Below are 20,508 nucleotides of genomic sequence, written 5' to 3'. Positions count from 1 at the left end.
TCAATGTGGAGGCTATATACAGGGGGTACCGGTACAGAGTCAATGTGGAGGCTATATACAGGGGGTACCGGTACAGAGTCAATGTGGAGACTATATACAGGAGGTACCGGTACAGAGTCAATGTGGAGGCTATATACAGGGGGTACCGGTACAGAGTCAATGTGGAGGCTATATACAGGGGGTACCAGTACAGAGTCAATGTGGAGGCTATATACAGGGTATTACGGTACAGAGTCAATGTGGAGGCTATATACAGGGGGTACCGGTACAGAGTCAATATGGAGGCTATATACAGGGGGTACCGGTACAGAGTCAATGTGCAGGCTATATACAGGGGGTACCGGTACAGAGTCAATGTGGAGGCTATATACAGGGTATTACGGTACAGAGTCAATGTGGAGGCTATATACAGGGTATTACGGTACAGAGTCAATGTGGAGGCTATATACAGGGGGTACCGGTACAGAGTCAATGTGGAGGCTATATACAGGGGTACCGGTACAGAGTCAATGTGGAGACTATATACAGGAGGTACCGGTACAGAGTCAATGTGGAGGCTATATACAGGGGTACCACAGAGTCAATGTGGAGGCTATATACAGGGGGTACCGTCAGAGTCAACGTGGAGGCTATATACAGGGTATTACGGTACAGAGTCAATGTGGAGGCTATATACAGGGGTACCGGTACAGAGTCAATGTGGAGGCTATATACAGGGGTACCGGTACAGAGTCAATGTGCAGGCTATATACAGGGTACGGTACAGAGTCAATGTGGAGGCTATATACAGGGTATTACGGTACAGAGTCAATGTGGAGGCTATATACAGGGGTACCGGTACAGAGTCAATGTGGAGGCTATATACAGGGGGTACTGGTACAGAGTCAATGTGGAGACTATATACAGGGGTACCGGTACAGAGTCAATGTGGAGACTATATACAGGGGGTACCGGTACAGAGTCAATGTGGAGGCTATATACAGGGGTACCGGTACAGAGTCAATGTGGAGGCTATATACAGGGGGTACCGGTACAGAGTCAATGTGGAGGCTATATACAGGGGGTACCAGTACAGAGTCAATGTGGAGGCTATATACAGGGGGTACCGGTACAGAGTCAATGTGGAGGCTATATACAGGGGGTACCGGTACAGAGTCAATGTGGAGGCTATATACAGGGGTACCAGTACAGAGTCAATGTGGAGGCTATATACAGGGGGTACGGTACAGAGTCAATGTGGAGGCTATATACAGGGGGTACCGGTACAGAGTCAATGTGGAGGCTATATACAGGGGGTACCGGTACAGAGTCAATGTGGAGGCTATATACAGGGGGTACCGGTACAGAGTCAATGTGGAGGCTATATACAGGGGGTACCGGTACAGAGTCAATGTGGAGGCTATATACAGGGGGTACCATGCGTGCTGCTGCTGCATTCTGTGGCACGTTATCTAATTGTCAGCCATATTTTTTTAATGCAAGTTATTTCTAGTTTGACCACCAGAGGGCATCTTTGAGAAGCATTTGATAGTCTTCCATATTGGCATTACCAGAGAATGTAAAAACTTTTTTGCAATAACATAGTATATGGTATTGAATTTAAGAAATTTGGCTTAATTAATGAATTAATATTATGGTGTTTCTATTCCCATAAAAACAGGTTCAAGGACTTGATGATATCAACAATATAGTTTAATAAAGTGTTTGTTTACATTTAATTTGTTTACAAACGTTGGAGTAAAACAATATGTTGGGTTCTGCTGATGGGGAACAACGGTTGAAATACGTTTTATTTTTCAAGAATCAATAAATATAAATAATATATAAATAAAATATAAATAATATATAAATAATATATAAATAAAATATAAATAAAATATAAATAATATATAAATAAAATATAAATAATATATAAATAATATATAAATAAAATATAAATAATATATAAATAATATATAAATAATATATAAATAATATATAAATAATATATAAATAATATATAAATAATATATAAATAATATATAAATAATATATAAATAATATATAAATAATATATAAATAATATATAAATAAAATATAAATAATATATAAATAATATATAAATAAAATATAAATCATATATAAATCATATATAAATAATATATAAATAAAATATAAATCATATATAAATCATATATAAATAATATATAAATCATATATAAATCATTTCTAACTATATAAATAATATATAAATCATTTCTAACTATATAAATAATATATAAATCATTTCTAACTATATATATATATATAAATCATTTCTAACTATATATATATATATAAATCATTTCTAACTATATATATATATATAAATCATTTCTAACTATATATATATATATAAATCATTTCTAACTATATATATATATATATAAATCATTTCTAACTATATATATATATATAAATCATTTCTAACTATATATATATATATAAATCATTTCTAACTATATATATATATAAATAATTTCTAACTATATATATATATATATAAATCATTTCTAACTATATATATATATAAATCATTTCTAACTATATATATATATATATATATATAAATCATCTCTAACTATATATATATATAAATCATTTCTAACTATATATATAATATATAAATCATTTCTAACTATATATAATATATAAATAATTTCTAACTATATATATATATATATATATATATATAAATCATTTCTAAGTCAAAAAAAATTATCTAGCAACTAAGGAGTCTAGCTTTAAAAAAATGCCTTAAAAAAACAAAAAAAAACGATTTTCCACGAATACGGATTAAATCAGCCCCAAGAGACACTTAGTAATAGAACCTCACAATGGAGTTTCTCATCTATGCTGGATTGATGCTGGATTCTTCATAGACAGAAATTGGCCAAAGTATTTGTCGTCTTTGAGCTCAGTCTCCAGCATTGTCAGGAATCTGTGAAGTTGGAGTCAGAAGTTAGAGACATCTTTAGTGATCCACCATCAGGAATAACACTGATATGATAAACAAAATGCCAACAAAGTGTTAGTCCTTCTTGAGCCCTGACAATGTTCACATTTATTGTCAACAAGGTTATGCTAATTTGCCTACATGTCACTGTCAACAATGTTATGCTAATTTGCCTGCATGTCACAGTCAACAAGGTTATGCTAATTTACCTACAAGTCATCGTCAGCAAGGTTATGCTAATTTACCTACAAGTCATCGTCAACAAGGTTATGCTAATTTACCTACAAGTCATCATCAACAAGGTTATGCTAATTTACCTACAAGTCATCGTCAACAAGGTTATGCTAATTTACGTACAAGTCATCGTCAACAAGGTTATGCTAATTTACCTACAAGTCATCGTCAACAAGGTTATGCTAATTTACCTACAAGTCATCGTCAACAAGGTTATGCTAATTTACCTACAAGTCACCGTCAAGAGGTTATGCTAATTTACCTACATGTCAGTCAACAAGGTTATGCTAATTTACCTACAAGTCATCGTCAACAAGGTTATACTAATTTACCTACAAGTCATCGTCAACAAGGTTATGCTAATTTACCTGCATACCATCAGTGTTCTACCAGTCTTGGACACCATACTCACAAAATGGATCAGTGTAAATTCTGAAGGAACACACACAAAATAACGCTTTAATAGCTATAAAATAGATTTAAATGATTAATGGATCATAATATATTGATATAAAATGGGTAAAGTTTCATAGATTAATGGTTCATAATATGCATGCATCATCTACACTGCTCAAAAAAATAAAGGGAACACTAAAATAACACATTCTAGATCTGAATGAAATATTCTTATTAAATACTTTTTTCTTTACATAGTTGAATGTGCTGACAACAAAATCACACAAAAATTATCAATGGAAATCAAATTTATCAACCCATGGAGGTCTGGATTTGGAGTCACACTCAAAATTAAAGTGGAAAACCACACTACAGGCTGATCCAACTTTGATGTAATGTCCTTAAAACAAGTCAAAATGAGGCTAAGTAGTGTGTGGCCTCCACGTGCCTGTATGACCTCCCTACAACGCCTGGGCATGCTCCTGATGAGGTGGCGGATGGTCTCCTGAGGGACCTCCTCCCAGACCTGGACTAAAGCATCCGCCAACTCCTGGACAGTCTGTGGTGCAACGTGGCTTTGGTGGATGGAGCGAGAAATGATGTCCCAGATGTGCTCAATTGGATTCAGGTCTGGGGAACGGGCGGGCCAGTCCATAGCATCAATACCTTCCTCTTGCAGGAATTGCTGACACACTCCAGCCACATGAGGTCTAGCATTGTCTTGCATTAGGAGGAACCCAGGGCCAACCGCACCAGCATATGGTCTCACAAGGGGTCTGAGGATCTCATCTCGGTACCTAATGGTAGTCAGGCTACCCCTGGCGAGCACATGGAGGGCTGTGCGGCCCCCCAAAGAAATGCCACCCCACACCATGACTGACCCACCGCCAAACCGGTCATGCTGGAGGATGTTGCAGGCAGCAGAATGTTCTCCACGGCGTCTCCAGACTCTGTCACGTCTGTCACATGTGCTCAGTGTGAACCTGCTTTCATTTGTGAAGAGCACAGGGCGCCAGTGGCGAATTTGCCAATCTTGGTGTTCTCTGGCAAATGCCAAATGTCCTGCACGGTGTTGGGCTGTAAGCACAACCCCCACCTGTGGACGTCGGGCCCTCATACCACCCTCATGGAGTCTGTTTCTGACCGTTTGAGCAGACACATGCACATTTGTGCCCTGCTGGAGGTAATTTTGCAGGGCTCTGGCAGTGCTCCTCCTGCTTCTCCTTGCACAAAGGCGGAGGTAGCGGTCCTGCTGCTGGGTTGTTGCCCTCCTACGGCCTCCTCCACGTCTCCTGATGTACTGGCCTGTCTCCTGGTAGCGCCTCCATGTTCTGGACACGACGCTGACAGACACAGCAAACCTTCTTGCCACAGCTCGCATTGATGTGCCATCCTGGATGAGCTGCACTACCTGAGCCACTTGTGTGGGTTGCAGACTCCGTCTCATGCTTACCACTAGAGTGAAAGCACCGCCAGCATTCAAAAGTGACCAAAACATCAGCCAGGAAGCATAGGAACTGAGAAGTGGTCTGTGGTCCCCACCTGCAGAACCACTCCTTTATTGGGGGTGTCTTGCTAAATGCCTATAATTTCCACCTGGTGTCTATTCCATTTGCACAACAGCATGTGAAATGTATTGTCAATCAGTGTTGCTTCCTAAGTGGACAGTTTGATTTCACAGAAGTGTGATTGACTTGGAGTTACATTGTGTTGTTTAAGTGTTCCCTTAATTTTTTGAGCAGTGTATATATACAGTGTGTGAAAACCTTGTGAAGACTTACAGAAAACATTTGACCTCTGTCATTGCCAACAAAGGGTATATAACAAAGTATTGAGATAAACTTTCGTTATTGACCAAATACTTATATCACCATAATTTGCAAATAAATTCATTAAAAATCCTACAATGTGATTTTCTGATTGTTTTTTTCTCATTTTGTCTGTCATAGTTGAAGTGTACCTATGATGAAAATTACAGACCTCTGTCATCTTTTTAAGTGGGAGAACTTGCACAATTGGTGGCTGACTAAATACTTGTTTTGCCCCACTGTATGTGGGGGATTGGAAGTGCAGACAATTACATTGATGGAACCTACTCCAAAACATTCACTAATTTGTTTAACATCACAAGTAAGCACAAAATTGACGACATTACGTAAATAAATGGTATCGGATTGCAGGAAGTTAATTGTTTTCAAGACTAAAACTAGTTGGAAAGCTATTTTTTTTTAGGTCAAACTTGGCCTCCGTTAGCAAATAGAAAGAAGGGGAGAATCTAATGTTGCAATAGGCTAATCTGCTTTAATCTACCAACCAATCATCTCCCACACATAGTTTCTCACCATGAAGCCTCTGGTGTACCAGCTTTAGACAGCTTGAGTGATTTCTCCCCTGAGAATTAACTGGTTTTTAAATAAAACAATTTAATTGGCAACCTCGAAACTAAAAATGACATTTCCGCACTAATTAATCTCAAATGATATAGGCCTAGGTCGTTTGCTTGTTTCTGTTTCTCCAAGATGGCAACCAAAGAGTCAGTTGTTGTATTTGATTATTTACGTTTATTGAAAAAAGTATGGATTACAGCTAACAGAGAAAGGCACGCAGCTACACAGGACAAACTTTCGCTGCTCTTTTTTTGCACACCAGTATCACCATTTACACACCAGTATCACTATTTACACACCAGTATCACCATTTACACACCAGTATCACCATTTACACACCAGTATCACCATTTACACACCAGTATCACTATTTACACACCAGTATCACCATTTACACACCAGTATCACCATTTACACACCAGTATCACTATTTACACACCAGTATCACCATTTACACACCAGTATCACTATTTACACACCAGTATCACCATTTACACACCACCATCTGCTCATCAATCACTCCAGTGTTAATCTGCTAAATTGTAATTTCTTTGCTACTATGGCGTATTTATTGCCTTACCATTTAAAAAATATATATATATTTCACCTTTATTTAACCAGGTCGGCCAGTTTAGAAGATACAACAAAGCAGTGTGACACAGACAACAACAAAGGAGTTGTTGAGGAAAATGGACAATTAAATCCATTTTAATCCCACGTTGGGACGTAGGAAAAGTGGAGGGGTGTGGAAGATTTCTGAAGATACAACAACGCAGTAACACACTAAGGAAATGTGTTTTAATACATGATTACAATGTTAGTCCTGAAACCATAGGTCTGATACCATGTGATTGTATGAAACCATAGGTCTGATACCATGTGATTGTATGAAACCATAGGTCTGATACCATGTGATTGTATGAAACCATAGGTCTGATACCATGTTATGAAACCACCATCTGATACCATAGGTCTGATACCATGTGTTAATCCATAGGTCTGAAACCATGTGATGGTATGATACCATTCTGATACCATGTGATGGTATGAAACCATAGGTCTGATACCATGTGATTGTAAAACCATAGGTCTGATACCATGGGTCTGATACCTGTGATTGTATGAAACCATAGGTCTGATACCATAGGTCTGATTAGAAGATAGGTCTGATACCAATTGTATGAAACCATAGGTCTGATACCATGGGTCTGATACCATAGGTCTGATACCATGTGATGGTATGAAACCATAGGTCTGATACCATGTGATTGTATGAAACCATAGGTCTGATACCATGGGTCTGATACCATGTGATTGTATGAAACCATAGGTCTGATACCATAGGTCTGATACCATAGGTCTGATACCATAGGTCTGATACCATGTGATGGTATGAAACCATAGTTCTGATACCATGTGATGGTATGAAACCATAGGTCTGATACCATGTGATTGTATGAAACCATAGGTCTGATACCATGTGATTGTATGAAACCATAGGTCTGATACCATGTGATGGTATGAAACCATAGTTCTGATACCATGTGATGGTATGAAACCATAGGTCTGATACCATGTGATTGTATGAAACCATAGGTCTGATACCATAGGTCTGATACCATATGATGGTATGAAACCATAGATCTGATACCATGTGATTGTATGAAACCATAGGTCTGATACCATGTGATTGTATGAAACCATAGGTCTGATACCATGTGATTGTATGAAACCATAGGTCTGATACCATGTGATTGTATGAAACCATAGGTCTGATACCATAGGTCTGATACCATATGATGGTATGAAACCATAGGTCTGATACCATATGATGGTATGAAACCATAGGTCTGATACCATGTGATTGTATGAAACCATAGGTCTGATACCATGTGATGGTATGAAACCATAGGTCTGATACCATAGGTCTGATACCATGTGATTGTATGAAACCATAGGTCTGATACCATGTGATTGTATGAAACCATAGGTCTGATACCATGTGATGGTATGAAACCATAGGTCTGATACCATGTGATGGTATGAAACCATAGGTCTGATACCATGTGATGGTATGAAACCATAGGTCTGATACCATGTGATTGTATGAAACCATAGGTCTGATACCATGTGATTGTATGAAACCATAGGTCTGATACCATGTGATTGTATGAAACCATAGGTCTGATACCATAGGTCTGATACCATATGATGGTATGAAACCATAGGTCTGATACCATATGATGGTATGAAACCATAGGTCTGATACCATGTGATGGTATGAAACCATAGGTCTGATACCATGTGATGGTATGAAACCATAGGTCTGATACCATGTGATGGTATGAAACCATAGGTCTGATACCATAGGTCTGATACCATAGGTCTGATACCATGTGATTGTATGAAACCATAGGTCTGATACCATGTGATGGTATGAAACCATAGGTCTGATACCATGTGATGGTATGAAACCATAGGTCTGATACCATGTGATGGTATGAAACCATAGGTCTGATACCATGTGATGGTATGAAACCATAGGTCTGATACCATGTGATTGTATGAAACCATAGGTCTGATACCATGTGATGGTATGAAACCATAGGTCTGATACCATGTGATGGTATGAAACCATAGGTCTGATACCATGTGATGGTATGAAACCATAGGTCTGATACCATGTGATGGTATGAAACCATAGGTCTGATACCATGTGATGGTATGAAACCATAGGTCTGATACCATGTGATTCTATGAAACCATAGGTCTGATACCATGTGATGGTATGAAACCATAGGTCTGATACCATGTGATGGTATGAAACCATAGGTCTGATACCATGTGATTGTATGAAACCATAGGTCTGATACCATAGGTCTGATACCATGTGAGGTCTGATACCATGTGATGGTATGAAACCATAGGTCTGATACCATGTGATGGTATGAAACCATAGGTCTGATACCATGTGATGGTATGAAACCATAGGTCTGATACCATGTGATGGTATGAAACCATAGGTCTGATACCATGTGATGGTATGAAACCATAGGTCTGATACCATGTGATGGTATGAAGCCATAGGTCTGATACCATGTGATGGTATGAAACCATAGGTCTGATACCATGTGATGGTATGAAACCATAGGTCTGATACCATGTGATGGTATGAAACCATAGGTCTGATACCATGTGATTCTATGAAACCATAGGTCTGATACCATGTGATTCTATGAAACCATAGGTCTGATACCATGTGATGGTATGAAATTCATTTGAATCGTTAGATTATTATAATACATGTGGGTAAGTGTTAGACTCATTCGATGACTGTTCCACTGGATGTCATAAGGTGAATGCACCTATTTGTAAGTCGCTCTGGATAAGAGCGTCTGCTAAATGACTTAAATGTAAAATGTAAATTATAAAACTGTGTGTGGTTTTAGTCAGAATCAACGTTTTGGGAACAGTGTGTCTGAGCCAGATCCGGGGAGACCTTGGCTGGGACACCGTCCCAGGTCTCTCCCCATCTTAGGGGAGGGTAGGAAGACACTATTCTCACGGACTTCCATCGGCTCTGTCGCTCTGTTGCCGGGCGGATTTGTGTGTCGCTATAAATTGAAGTATCCCGCACTGTACACGTCAGAACGTTCCCGTGAATAAACAGTTAACTGTGGTAGACTGGGCCTCTGTCTGTTTTTCGTTTCTATCAGGATCTTACAAATCTAACCTACTTTAATTGGTAAATTAACAGGAGTATAGAATTCCCCTGACACACACAGACTACCCTATAAGGATAATGTAGTTTCTAATGGCAGCTCGCAGGACCCCGGTCGGCCTTCAACTTGAGCTACTCCATGAGAGGGCAGCACTGAGCTAGCCTGCAGCGTCACGACACGCATAGACAGCACTTCCTGATCTTCAAACGAGCCACTGGGACTTCACATAGGAAACAACAGGGGTGGGGGGGGTGATGGCTTCATCCCTATTTTACAGGTCTATGATTTTAGCCCATCTTATCATTGCTCGATTTCAACAACTAGTTTGAATTGGCTGAAGGTGGACTCAGCGGGCTATCGACCTGCACAGACAAACCAAATCTCTTTTTACACTATGTTCAGTTTCCCCCGTTTCCACACATCTGATAAACTGCCACGTCGACAAAAGAGGTTGTACTTTTTCAATAAAAACTATGATCGCTGGGCCTTAACTATGCTTCTCGGTCAGTCTGTTTAAGCCTTGTAGTTGGAGGTACCAGCCCATGACAGTCAGTCGGGGCTGTCTGTATGTCTGTCTGTCTGTTTAAGCCTTGTAGTTGGAGGTACCAACCCATGACTTGGTCGGTGACCATCTGAAAGTGTTTTGTTAAGAGCTACAATAGACTGGATTCACATAAGTTGTTTTCATTTAATTTCTTACACATCCAAGCAGGACTCAATATATTTTTTCAAACTAATCTAGTGATTGTCATGAATGTTTGGGTTGACAACTATAAAAGACTATATAGTTGGTTGCATTTTACGGTCAAAATAAGACTCTACAATGTCCAGATTTTTGTGTTGTTTTGTTCCAACAAATATTAATTACATGTTTATGTGCACCAACTAATATCATAGGCCAATTAATTTGGGGTTTAACAGGAAGTGGAAACTCAAAACACATTAACTCGCTATACGACCCACGATTAGTAGCCATGTATTCATCCAACTGTAATGTCCAACCAAAAACAAACATTGCAGTTGAAGACGACTACCAGTGAAATCTATGGCATCACAATGGCCGGTGATATCTCATATCAAATATCTTCGTAGTAAAATAGTTGCTATTGAGCTGAATATTGAGAAATAAAAAAGCAAACCAACAGAAAGCTGAGACCCTCCTCTCCTCGACAGGGACGAAGCTTTCAAAGCTGTAATGGGCGTTCGGATGAGGGGCTTAGCTTTCAAAGCTGCATTTTGAAATGCTATACAAATCAGAACTCATTTCTCTCAGGGGCATGTGGGGAGAAGCCACCCTCTTCTCTCCACATGCCCCCGAGAAAAAAAATGAACAAAAACGTGGATCAGAAAAGTAGCATGTTGTCCCACTCCTCTTCAATGGCTGTGTGAAGTTGCTGGATATTGGCGGGGAACTGGAACACGCTGTCGTACACGTCGCTCCAGAGCATCCCAAACATGCTCAATTAGTGACATGTCTGGTGAGTGTGCAGGCTATGGATGAACTGGGACATTTTCAGCTTCCAGGAATTGTATACAGATCCTTGCGACATGGGGTTGTGCATTATCCTGCTGAAACATGAGGTGATGGAGGCGGATGAATGGAACAACAATGGGCCTCGATCTCGTCACGGCATCTCTGTGCAAATCCAATTCCCACTGATAAAATCCAATTGTGTTCGTTGTCCGTAGTTTATGCCTGCCCCACACCATAGCTCCACCACCACCTTGGGGCTCTATGTTCACAACGTTGACATCAGCAAACCCGCTCGCCCACACAACTCCATACACACGGTCTGCCATCAGGCCGGTACTGTTGAAACCGGGATTCATCCGTGAAGAGCACACTTCTCCAGCGAGGCCAGTGGCCATCTTAGGTGATCATTTACCCACTAAAGTCAGTTACGACACCGAACTGCAGTCAGGTCAAGACCCTGATGAGGACGACGGGCACGCAGACAAGCTTCCCTCAGACGGTTTCAGAGTTTGTGCAGATATTCTTTGGTTGTGCAAACCCACTTTCATCAGCTGTCCGGGTATCTGGTCTCAGATGATCCCACAGGTGAAGAAGCTGAATGTCCTGGGTTGGCACTGGTTACCGGAGGGCTGCGGTTGTTCTCAAAAGACGTTGGAGGCAGCTGCACTCAACTTGAAACATCTGTGATAGTGTCGTTTGACAAAACTGCCCATTTTAGAGTGGACTTTTGTCCCCAAGTTATGGTCCTGGTCAAACGTTAAGGGTGGATTCACTGCCGCTACCTCGCTCTCCAACCAAGGTGCAGGGAACAAAAGCAGGGAACTGAGAAGAGACACAGAATAGAGGCAGAGAACAGAATAGAGGCAGAGAACAGAATAGAGGCAGAGAACAGAGAAGAGAACAGAACAGAATAGAGGCAGAGAACATAGAGGCAGAGAACAGAATAGAGGCAGAGAACAGAGAACAGAATAGAGGCAGAGAACAGAGAGGCAGAGAACATAGAGGCAGAGAACAGAATAGAGGCAGAGAAAAGAATAGAGGCAGCGAACAGAGAAGAGACACAGAACAGAGGCAGAGAACATAATAGAGGCAGAGAACAGAATAGAGGCAGAGAACAGAATAGAGGCAACTCTCAGGGTTATTTACATGTTGGTTGTATTTTTAAACAAGCTTCTTTTATTTTATTTATTATATTATTATTATATTATTTAATTTCATTGAGCTCCAAAGAGATGCTCAATCTCATCGACTTCACAAGTCAAAAGGAAATGACTGCTATACTGCTTTTAAATGTGCAGGGAGGAAGGAAATGACTGCTATACTGCTTTTAAATGTGCAGGGAGGAAGGAAATGACTGCTATACTGCTTTTAAATGTGCAGGGAGGAAGGAAATGACTGCTATACTGCTTTTAAATGTGCAGGGAGGAAGGAAATGACTGCTATACTGCTTTTAAATGTGCAGGGAGGAAGGAAATGACTGCTATACTGCTTTTAAATGTGCAGGGAGGAAGGAAATGACTGCTATACTGCTTTTAAATGTGCAGGGAGGAAGGAAATGACTGCTATACTGCTTTTAAATGTGCAGGGAGGAAGGAAATGACTGCTATACTGCTTTTAAATGTGCAGGGAGGAAGGAAATGACTGCTATACTGCTTTTAAATGTGCAGGGAGGAAGGAAATGACTGCTATACTGCTTTTAAATGTGCAGGGAGGAAGGAAATGACTGCTATACTGCTTTTAAATGTGCAGGGAGGAAGGAAATGACTGCTATACTGCTTTTAAATGTGCAGGGAGGAAGGAAATGACTGCTATACTGCTTTTAAATGTGCAGGGAGGAAGGAAATGACTGCTATACTGCTTTTAAATGTGCAGGGAGGAAGGAAATGACTGCTATACTGCTTTTAAATGTGCAGGGAGGAAGGAAATGACTGCTATACTGCTTTTAAATGTGCAGGGAGGAAGGAAATGACTGCTATACTGCTTTTAAATGTGCAGGGAGGAAGGAAATGACTGCTATACTGCTTTTAAATGTGCAGGGAGGAAGGAAATGACTGCTATACTGCTTTTAAATGTGCAGGGAGGAAGGAAATGACTGCTATACTGCTTTTAAATGTGCAGGGAGGAAGGAAATGACTGCTATACTGCTTTTAAATGTGCAGGGAGGAAGGAAATGACTGCTATACTGCTTTTAAATGTGCAGGGAGGAAGGAAATTGGGACACAAACACATTTTATTCCAATAATAATAAACAAGACTCAATAAGAAAGGGGTTACATTCGAGTAGAAACAGGAAATTTAAATTCACAAAATTATAACCTCGAGGTTAGCTGTTCCAGCTGTCAGTCAAAGCTGCTGGGCCAAGAGAAGTACCTCCGCAGCCAATGATGAACCACCTACCAGACCGACAGGGGGCAGTCTCACATCAGCAGGAATTAACCCCATGCTGACATCTGAAATGGCACCCTATTCACTATATAGTGCACTACTTTAGACCAGGGCCCTATAGAACCATATTCCCTATATAGTGCACTACATTAGACCAGGGCCCAAAATATGGAACCTATTCCCTGTTCCAGTGCACTACTTTGGGCCAGACCAGAGCCCAATAGAACCCCTATTCCCTATATAGTGCACTACTTTAGACCAGGGCCCTATGGAACCCTATTCCTATATAGTGCACTACTTTAGACCAGGGCCCTATGGAACCATATTCCCTATATAGTACACTACATTAGACCAGAGCCCTATAGAACCCTATTCCCTATATATAGTGCACTACTTTAGACCAGAGCCCTATAGAACCCTATTCCCTATATAGTGCACTACTTTAGACCAGAGCCCTATAGAACCCTATTCCCTATATAGTGCACTACATTAGACCAGAGCCCTATAGAACCCTATTCCCTACATAGTGCACTACTTTAGGCCAGAGCCCTATAGAACCCTATTCCCTATATAGTGCACTACTTTAGGCCAGAGCCCTATAGAACCCTATTCCCTATATAGTACACTACTTTAGACCAGAGCCCTATGGAACCCTATTCCCTATATAGTACACTACTTTAGGCCAGAGCCCTATGGAACCCTATTCCCTATATAGTACACTACATTAGACCAGAGCCCTATAGAACCCTATTCCCTATGTAGTGCACTACTTTAGACCAGTGCCCTATAGAACCCTATTCCCTATATAGTACACTACTTTAGACCAGAGCCCTATAGAACCCTATTCCCTATGTAGTGCACTACTTTAGACCAGTGCCCTATAGAACCCTATTCCCTATATAGTACACTACTTTAGACCAGAGCCCTATAGAACCCTATTCCCTATATTGTACACTACTTTAGACCAGAGCCCTATAGAACCCTATTCCCTATGTAGTGCACTACTTTAGACCAGTGCCCTATAGAACCCTATTCCCTATATAGTACACTACTTTAGGGTGCCATTTCAGATCCTGTGTTTTCCTGTTTCCAAACGTTTTGTATACCGAACATGAGGGAGTTACTTCCAACACTATAGAGCTCATAAACAACAGTTGGATGATCCCCGGCTTACGAGTTAAACACGTACATAAAAACCTTCATATCTAAACCGTGATGGGTCTCCGAGAGACTGCAGAGGATGTTGAAAGGACGGACACGTTCCAGACCGTTGGTTGAATACTTATCCAGGTGTTGTGAGATCTGGTAAGGGGACGGCAACAAATTACATTATCATTCAAAAGACCTGGTCTGCTTTAAAAATCAAGTAACCCTCCTCCTCCAATCCGCATTAAAACAACAAGCAACAGAGCATTTCAAAATGTTGATACTGAGGAGACACTGGACAGAAGGGGGAAGATACCGCGCTAACAATACTACAACAAGCAACAGATTAATGACTGAGAGAAAAAACAAACAAAAAAATTGAGAACAGTTTACACTTTTAAATGGATATTTAACAGAATTTGTGGCTAACTACCGCCACCCGGTGGCTATACGTTGTAAATGCAGCCTAAGGACATTAACCCTTTAAACGTGGTATAGATTACTGAAGCACAGACACAGACCACTCCCCCTGCGGCCTTGACCCATGAGACAGCATCCTAAATAGCACACTACTACTAGTGCACTGCTCTAGATCAGATCAACAGCACTATAAAGCAAATAGGATGCCATTTCAGGACCACTTGTGTCGTCTTCTACCCCCATAAAAAAAAAAAGCCTTTTGAAAAGGTTTAACACAAGACTTATGAACTAAAATCACTAGGAAGCCTAGCTGTCAATGTGACCGTCTTGTCAACACAGCTGTAGGTAGTTCAGTTAATGTTTCGGCTCAATCAGGTTGGAGGGAAGGGGGTCAGGCGACAGGATGAAGAGGGGTGATGATGATGACGATGATGACTAGGTTTCTCAGTCGCTGTCGAACCTGATGGAGTTGACAGATTGGGAGATGGCTCCTCCGCGGTAGCTTCCCCTCTTCTTCTTGGTCTTCTCGTGACGGAAGGACTTCCCCTTGGTGAAGCGGAGCACGTCATTGGCCCTCTGGCCCCAGTCTCCATCCGACCCGCGCTGAGGTGAACAGAGAGAGACAAGAGTCAAAACACGTCCAGCACCATGATGACATGATCACATCCCTGGATCAACACAATACCGACAATTTATATTGTAGCTCTTTTACTAAGGATGACATCGCAGTACCTCTTTTTTGTGTGTTTATTTTACCTTTATTTAACCAGGCAAGTCAGTTAAGAACAGATTATTATTTACAATGACGGCCTGGGAACAGTGGGTTAACTGCCTTGTTCAGGGGCAGAACGACAGATTTGTACCTTGTCAGCTCGGGGGTTTGAACTCGCAACCTTCCGGTTACTAGTTCAACGCTCTAACCACTAGGCTACGCTGCCGCAGCTGAGTGGGCGGGAAAATGCTAATTCTCGATCAGTAAGGCTGAGTGGGCGGGGAAAATGCTAATTCTCTATCAGTAAGGCTGAGTGGGCGGGGAAAATGCTAATTCTCTATCAGTAAGGCTGAGTGGGCGGGGAAAATGCTAATTCTCTTAACGATCAGTAAGGCTGAGTGGGCGGGGAAAATGCTAATTCTCTATCAGTAAGGCTGAGTGGGCGGGGAAAATGCTAATTCTCTAACGATCAGTAAGGCTGAGTGGGAGGGAAAATGCTAATTCTCTATCAGTAAGGCTGAGTGGGCGGGGGAAATGCTAATTCTCGATCAGTAAGGCTGAGTGGGCGGGGAAAATGCTAATTCTCTTAACGATCAGTAAGGCTGAGTGGGAGGGAAAATGCTAATTCTCTATCAGTAAGGCTGAGTGGGAGGAAAATGCTAATTCTCTATCAGTAAGGCTGAGTGGGCGGGGAAAATGCTAATTCTCTAACGATCAGTAAGGCTGAGTGGGAGGGAAAATGATAATTCTCTATCAGTAAGGCTGAGTGGGCGGGGGAAATGCTAATTCTCGATCAGTAAGGCTGAGTGGGCGGGGAAAATGCTAATTCTCTTAACGATCAGTAAGGCTGAGTGGGCAGGGAGACAAATATTCATAAGTGTGCCCTTGACTGTCAGGTTTTCTGACCGACTCGTGTAAAGATCAAGCAACACAAATATACTTTCTAGCCCTGAAACGACAGAGATGTACATGTTTCAGCCATTCAGTGATCCTCTCCAACTGGAGAGCAGCTCCATCTAGCCCATCGTTCAAACAGCCAAGATGGCGACAGTAAAATAAAACTAACCCACTAGGCATCCCGACTGGAGCAGTGGTCTAAGACACTGCATCACAGTGTTAGCCGATTCTGGGTTCTATAGTCCAGGCTCCGTCTCAGCAGGGCCGCGACCGGGAGACCCATGGGACGGCGTACTGGCGGCTGTTGGCGGGCCGGGCACATGGTCACCAGGTGTATGGCGTTTCCTCCGACACATTGGTGCGACTGGCTTCCGGGTTAAGCGGGCATTGTGTCAAGAAGCAGTGCGGCTGGGTCGTGTTTCGGAGGACGCACGGCTCTCGACCTTCGCCTCTCCAGAGTCCATACGGGAGTTGCAGCGATGGGACAAGACTAACTACCAATTGGATATCACGAAGAAAAAAAATTGCGATATCCGATTTTTTAATTTTATTTTTTAAACTAACCGCTTTTCATCTTGTATTATATTGAGATTCCTCCAGTACAGGTTCTGATCCACCTGACCGTACAGAACGTAAACAGAAACAGATGGTTAACTTTCGAGGTTTCACCGCTTGGCAGAGCTGTAATGGGCATTCGGATGAGGGGCTTAGCACGCAGAGCTGTAACGGGCGTTCGGATGAGGGGCTTAGCACGCAGAGCTGTAACGGGCGTTCGGATGAGGGGCTTAGCACGCAGAGCTGTAACGTGTTACAACATCTTGTACAAGAAAAAATAGCCTTAGCACGCAGAGCTGTACAACTGGATGAGGGGCTTAGCACGCAGAGCTGTAACGGGCGTTCGGATGAGGGGCTTAGCACGCAGAGCTGTAAAGGGCGTTCGGATGAGGGGCTTAGCAGAGGCTGTAACGGGCCTCGGATGAGGGGGCTTAGCACGCAGAGCTGTAACAGTACAAGAAAAAAATAGCCTTACAAATTACAACTGAATCAGAGGAGTGCTGGATTCATGTCGCGCTGCAGAGGGGAGCAGGCGCGGCAGAGGGGAGCAGGCGCGACAGAGGGAGCAGGGCGCGACAGAGGGAGCAGGCGCGACAGAGGGGAGCAGGCGCGACAGAGGGGAGCAGGCGCGGCAGAGGGGAGCAGAGTCGCGGCAGAGGGGAGCAGAGTCGCGGCAGAGGGGAGCAGAGTCACGGCAGAGGGGAGCAGACAGGGCAGAGGGGAGCAGACAGGGCAGAGGGGAGCAGACGCGACAGAGGGGAGCAGAGGCGAGGCAGAGGGGAGCAGACGCGGCAGAGGGGAGCAGACGCGGCAGAGGGGAGCAGACGCGGCAGAGGGGAGCAGACGCGGCAGAGGGGAGCAGACGCGACAGAGGGGAGCAGACGCGACAGAGGGGAGCAGACGCGACAGAGGGGAGCAGACGCGACAGAGGGGAGCAGACGCGACAGAGGGGAGCAGACGCGACAGAGGGGAGCAGACACGGCAGAGGGGAGCAGACACGACAGAGGGGAGCAGACACGACAGAGGGGAGCAGACACGACAGAGGGGAGCAGACACGACAGAGGGGAGCAGACACGACAGAGGGGAGCAGACACGACAGAGGGGAGCAGACACGACAGAGGGACAGAAGAGTGTAGATAAACTCACCTTGGCATCGAAGGAGTTGTCTGCCAGACGGTTGTCCACTTCAATGTCCTCCTCTACTATTCTACGGAAAGGTACATTGATCTTTAGAGGAGGGACACACAGACGGTGAGACACAGACGGTCACAGAGAGAATGAGGGGTTTAGTTCAGTCCGCATCTGACAACGCCCCACACCGGTTAGTACCACCTCTGTTCTACAACCCAAAGCATTTATTTACAAACACACGTGTGAGTGTGAATATATATTCATTCAGAAATGGGCCCAAACATAGATTCTGCTGGCATGGTAGTTCTGGCACGAATAGATGTTGGCTATATATACATACACATATCCAACATGAGGCGCTACAGATCCATCATCAAGGTCAGGGCCCATTTCTGAATAATGAGACTACGCCATCATAACAAATACATTGAACCAAAAAACCCAGTCAGCCAGTCAAGTCAGTCAGTCAAGCAGCCAGTCAAGTCAGCCAGTCAAGCAGCCAGTCAAGTCAGTCAGTCAAGCAGCCAGTCAGTCAGTCAGTCAAGCAGCCAGTCAAGTCAGCCAGTCAAGTCAGCCAGTCAAGTCAGCCAGTCAAGTCAGCCAGTCAAGTCAGCCAGTCAAGTCAGCCAGTCAAGTCAGCCAGTCAAGTCAGCCAGTCAAGTCAGCCAGTCAAGTCAGCCAGTCAAGTCAGCCAGTCAAGTCAGCCAGTCAAGTCAGCCAGTCAAGTCAGCCAGTCAAGTCAGCCAGTCAAGCAGCCAGTCAAGTCAGTCAGTCAAGCAAGCAGCCAGTCAAGCAAGCAGCCAGTCAAGCAAGCAGCCAGTCAAGCAAGCAGCCAGTCAAGCAAGCAGCCAGTCAAGTCAGCCAGTCAAGCAGCCAGTCAAGTCAGTCAGCAGCCAGTCAAGCCAGTCAAGCAGCCAGTCAAGTCAGTCAAGCAGCCAGTCAAGTCAGTCAAAGCAGCCAGTCAAGTCAGCCAGTCAAGCAGCCAGTCAAGTCAGTCAGTCAAGCAGCCAGTCAAGTCAGTCAAGCAGCCAGTCAAGTCAGTCAAGCAGCCAGTCAAGCCAGTCAAGCAGCCAGTCAAGCCAGCCAGTCAAGCCAGCCAGTCAAGCAGCCAGTCAAGCAGCCAGTCAAGTAGTCAGTCAAGCAGCCAGTCAAGCAGCCAGTCAAGCAGCCAGTCAAGTCAGTCAAGCAGCCAGTCAAGCAGCCAGTCAAGTCGCCAGTCAAGCAGCCAGTCAAGCAGCCAGTCAAGTCAGCCAGTCAAGGCAGCCAGTCAAGCAGCCAGTCAGTCAGCCAGCCAAACAATCCAAGCTCTGAACCCCGTCAGTGTGACGGGGTCTCACCTTCTTAGAGACTTTGGGGTAAGTCTGTGGTGCTGGTAATACTTTCTGGTTTTTAGGCGTCGTTACTTCCTCCTCCTCTTCGCTCTCAGAAGACGAGTCTTCTCCATCCCTCTTTCTCTTGCCTGGGGAGGGAGAGAAGACGGGGGGACATTGAGAAAACTGTCCTTGTAAATAATCGACCTTGGTTTCTAAAATAATTCAAACCTTAGTGAAGATGACATGAGAAGGAATTCTGAAATGTTTACTGATTTCCCCCATTTAAATAGGAGAACTAAAAAGCCCAGCAGGATTCAACAGCCCAGACAAGACACTGGTGAGTCAGTCACAGGTCAATTTTACCCCTCTTGGTAAATGACTGTAAAATATATTTCCCTTGACCTTGTAAACTGACACTCAACACATTAGACAACTATACTAAAAACTCACAAGACGTTGATAGTTGGGCTGGGACTTCACAATCTTCACCACCGTGATTAGGTGCCGATACGATATGTATTGGGATTCTCACAATTCAACAGTTGAAGTCGGAAGTTTACATACACCTTAGCCAAATACATTTAAACTCAGTTTCACAATTCCTGACATGTAATCCTCATTCCCTGTTTAAGGTCAGTTCGGACCACCATTTTATTTTAAGAATGTGAATTGTCAAAATAATAGTAGAGAGAATGATTTATTTCAGCTTTTTATTTCTTTCATCACATTTACATTTACATTTAAGTCATTTAGCAGACGCTC

The 20,508-nt window shown here is 42.8% G+C and overlaps 1 protein-coding gene and 1 long non-coding RNA gene across 8 annotated transcripts in view; one reads left to right on the top strand and one right to left on the bottom strand.

The window, feature by feature from the left end:
• The first annotated feature begins 7,666 nt into the window (after nt 1-7,666).
• Nucleotides 7,667-9,896, top strand: LOC127911484 (uncharacterized). Of its 2 annotated transcripts, none has more exons than XR_008078705.1 (3): nt 7,667-7,807; nt 8,252-8,521; nt 9,239-9,896. It is a non-coding gene; the product is annotated as an uncharacterized LOC127911484 (long non-coding RNA). The 2 variants fall into 2 exon arrangements; XR_008078704.1 differs by lacking the exon at nt 7,667-7,807 and adding an exon at nt 8,105-8,219.
• A 3,980-nt stretch (nt 9,897-13,876) lies between these two features.
• LOC118375424 (nucleolar protein dao-5-like) overlaps nt 13,877-20,508 on the bottom strand; it is a 32,140-nt gene continuing 25,508 nt past the window's right edge. For 2 of the 6 annotated variants that reach the window (XM_052477537.1, XM_052477538.1), the window contains exons 13-15: nt 19,771-19,892; nt 18,449-18,529; nt 13,879-15,741 (exon numbers count right to left, since the gene is read on the bottom strand). In XM_052477537.1, the coding sequence (XP_052333497.1) occupies nt 15,583-15,741; nt 18,449-18,529; nt 19,771-19,892 (362 nt within the window). In that variant the 3' untranslated portion in view covers nt 13,879-15,582. Of the gene's footprint in view, nt 15,742-18,448; nt 18,530-19,770; nt 19,893-20,508 lie in introns of all 6 variants that reach the window. The other 4 variants (XM_052477539.1, XM_052477540.1, XM_052477541.1 and 1 more) reach the window with 4 other exon arrangements.

The sequence above is a fragment of the Oncorhynchus keta genome, chromosome 24, assembly GCF_023373465.1.
Source record: "Oncorhynchus keta strain PuntledgeMale-10-30-2019 chromosome 24, Oket_V2, whole genome shotgun sequence".
Lineage (NCBI taxonomy): Eukaryota > Metazoa > Chordata > Actinopteri > Salmoniformes > Salmonidae > Oncorhynchus > Oncorhynchus keta.
This window is presented reverse-complemented; position numbering and strand designations above follow the sequence as displayed.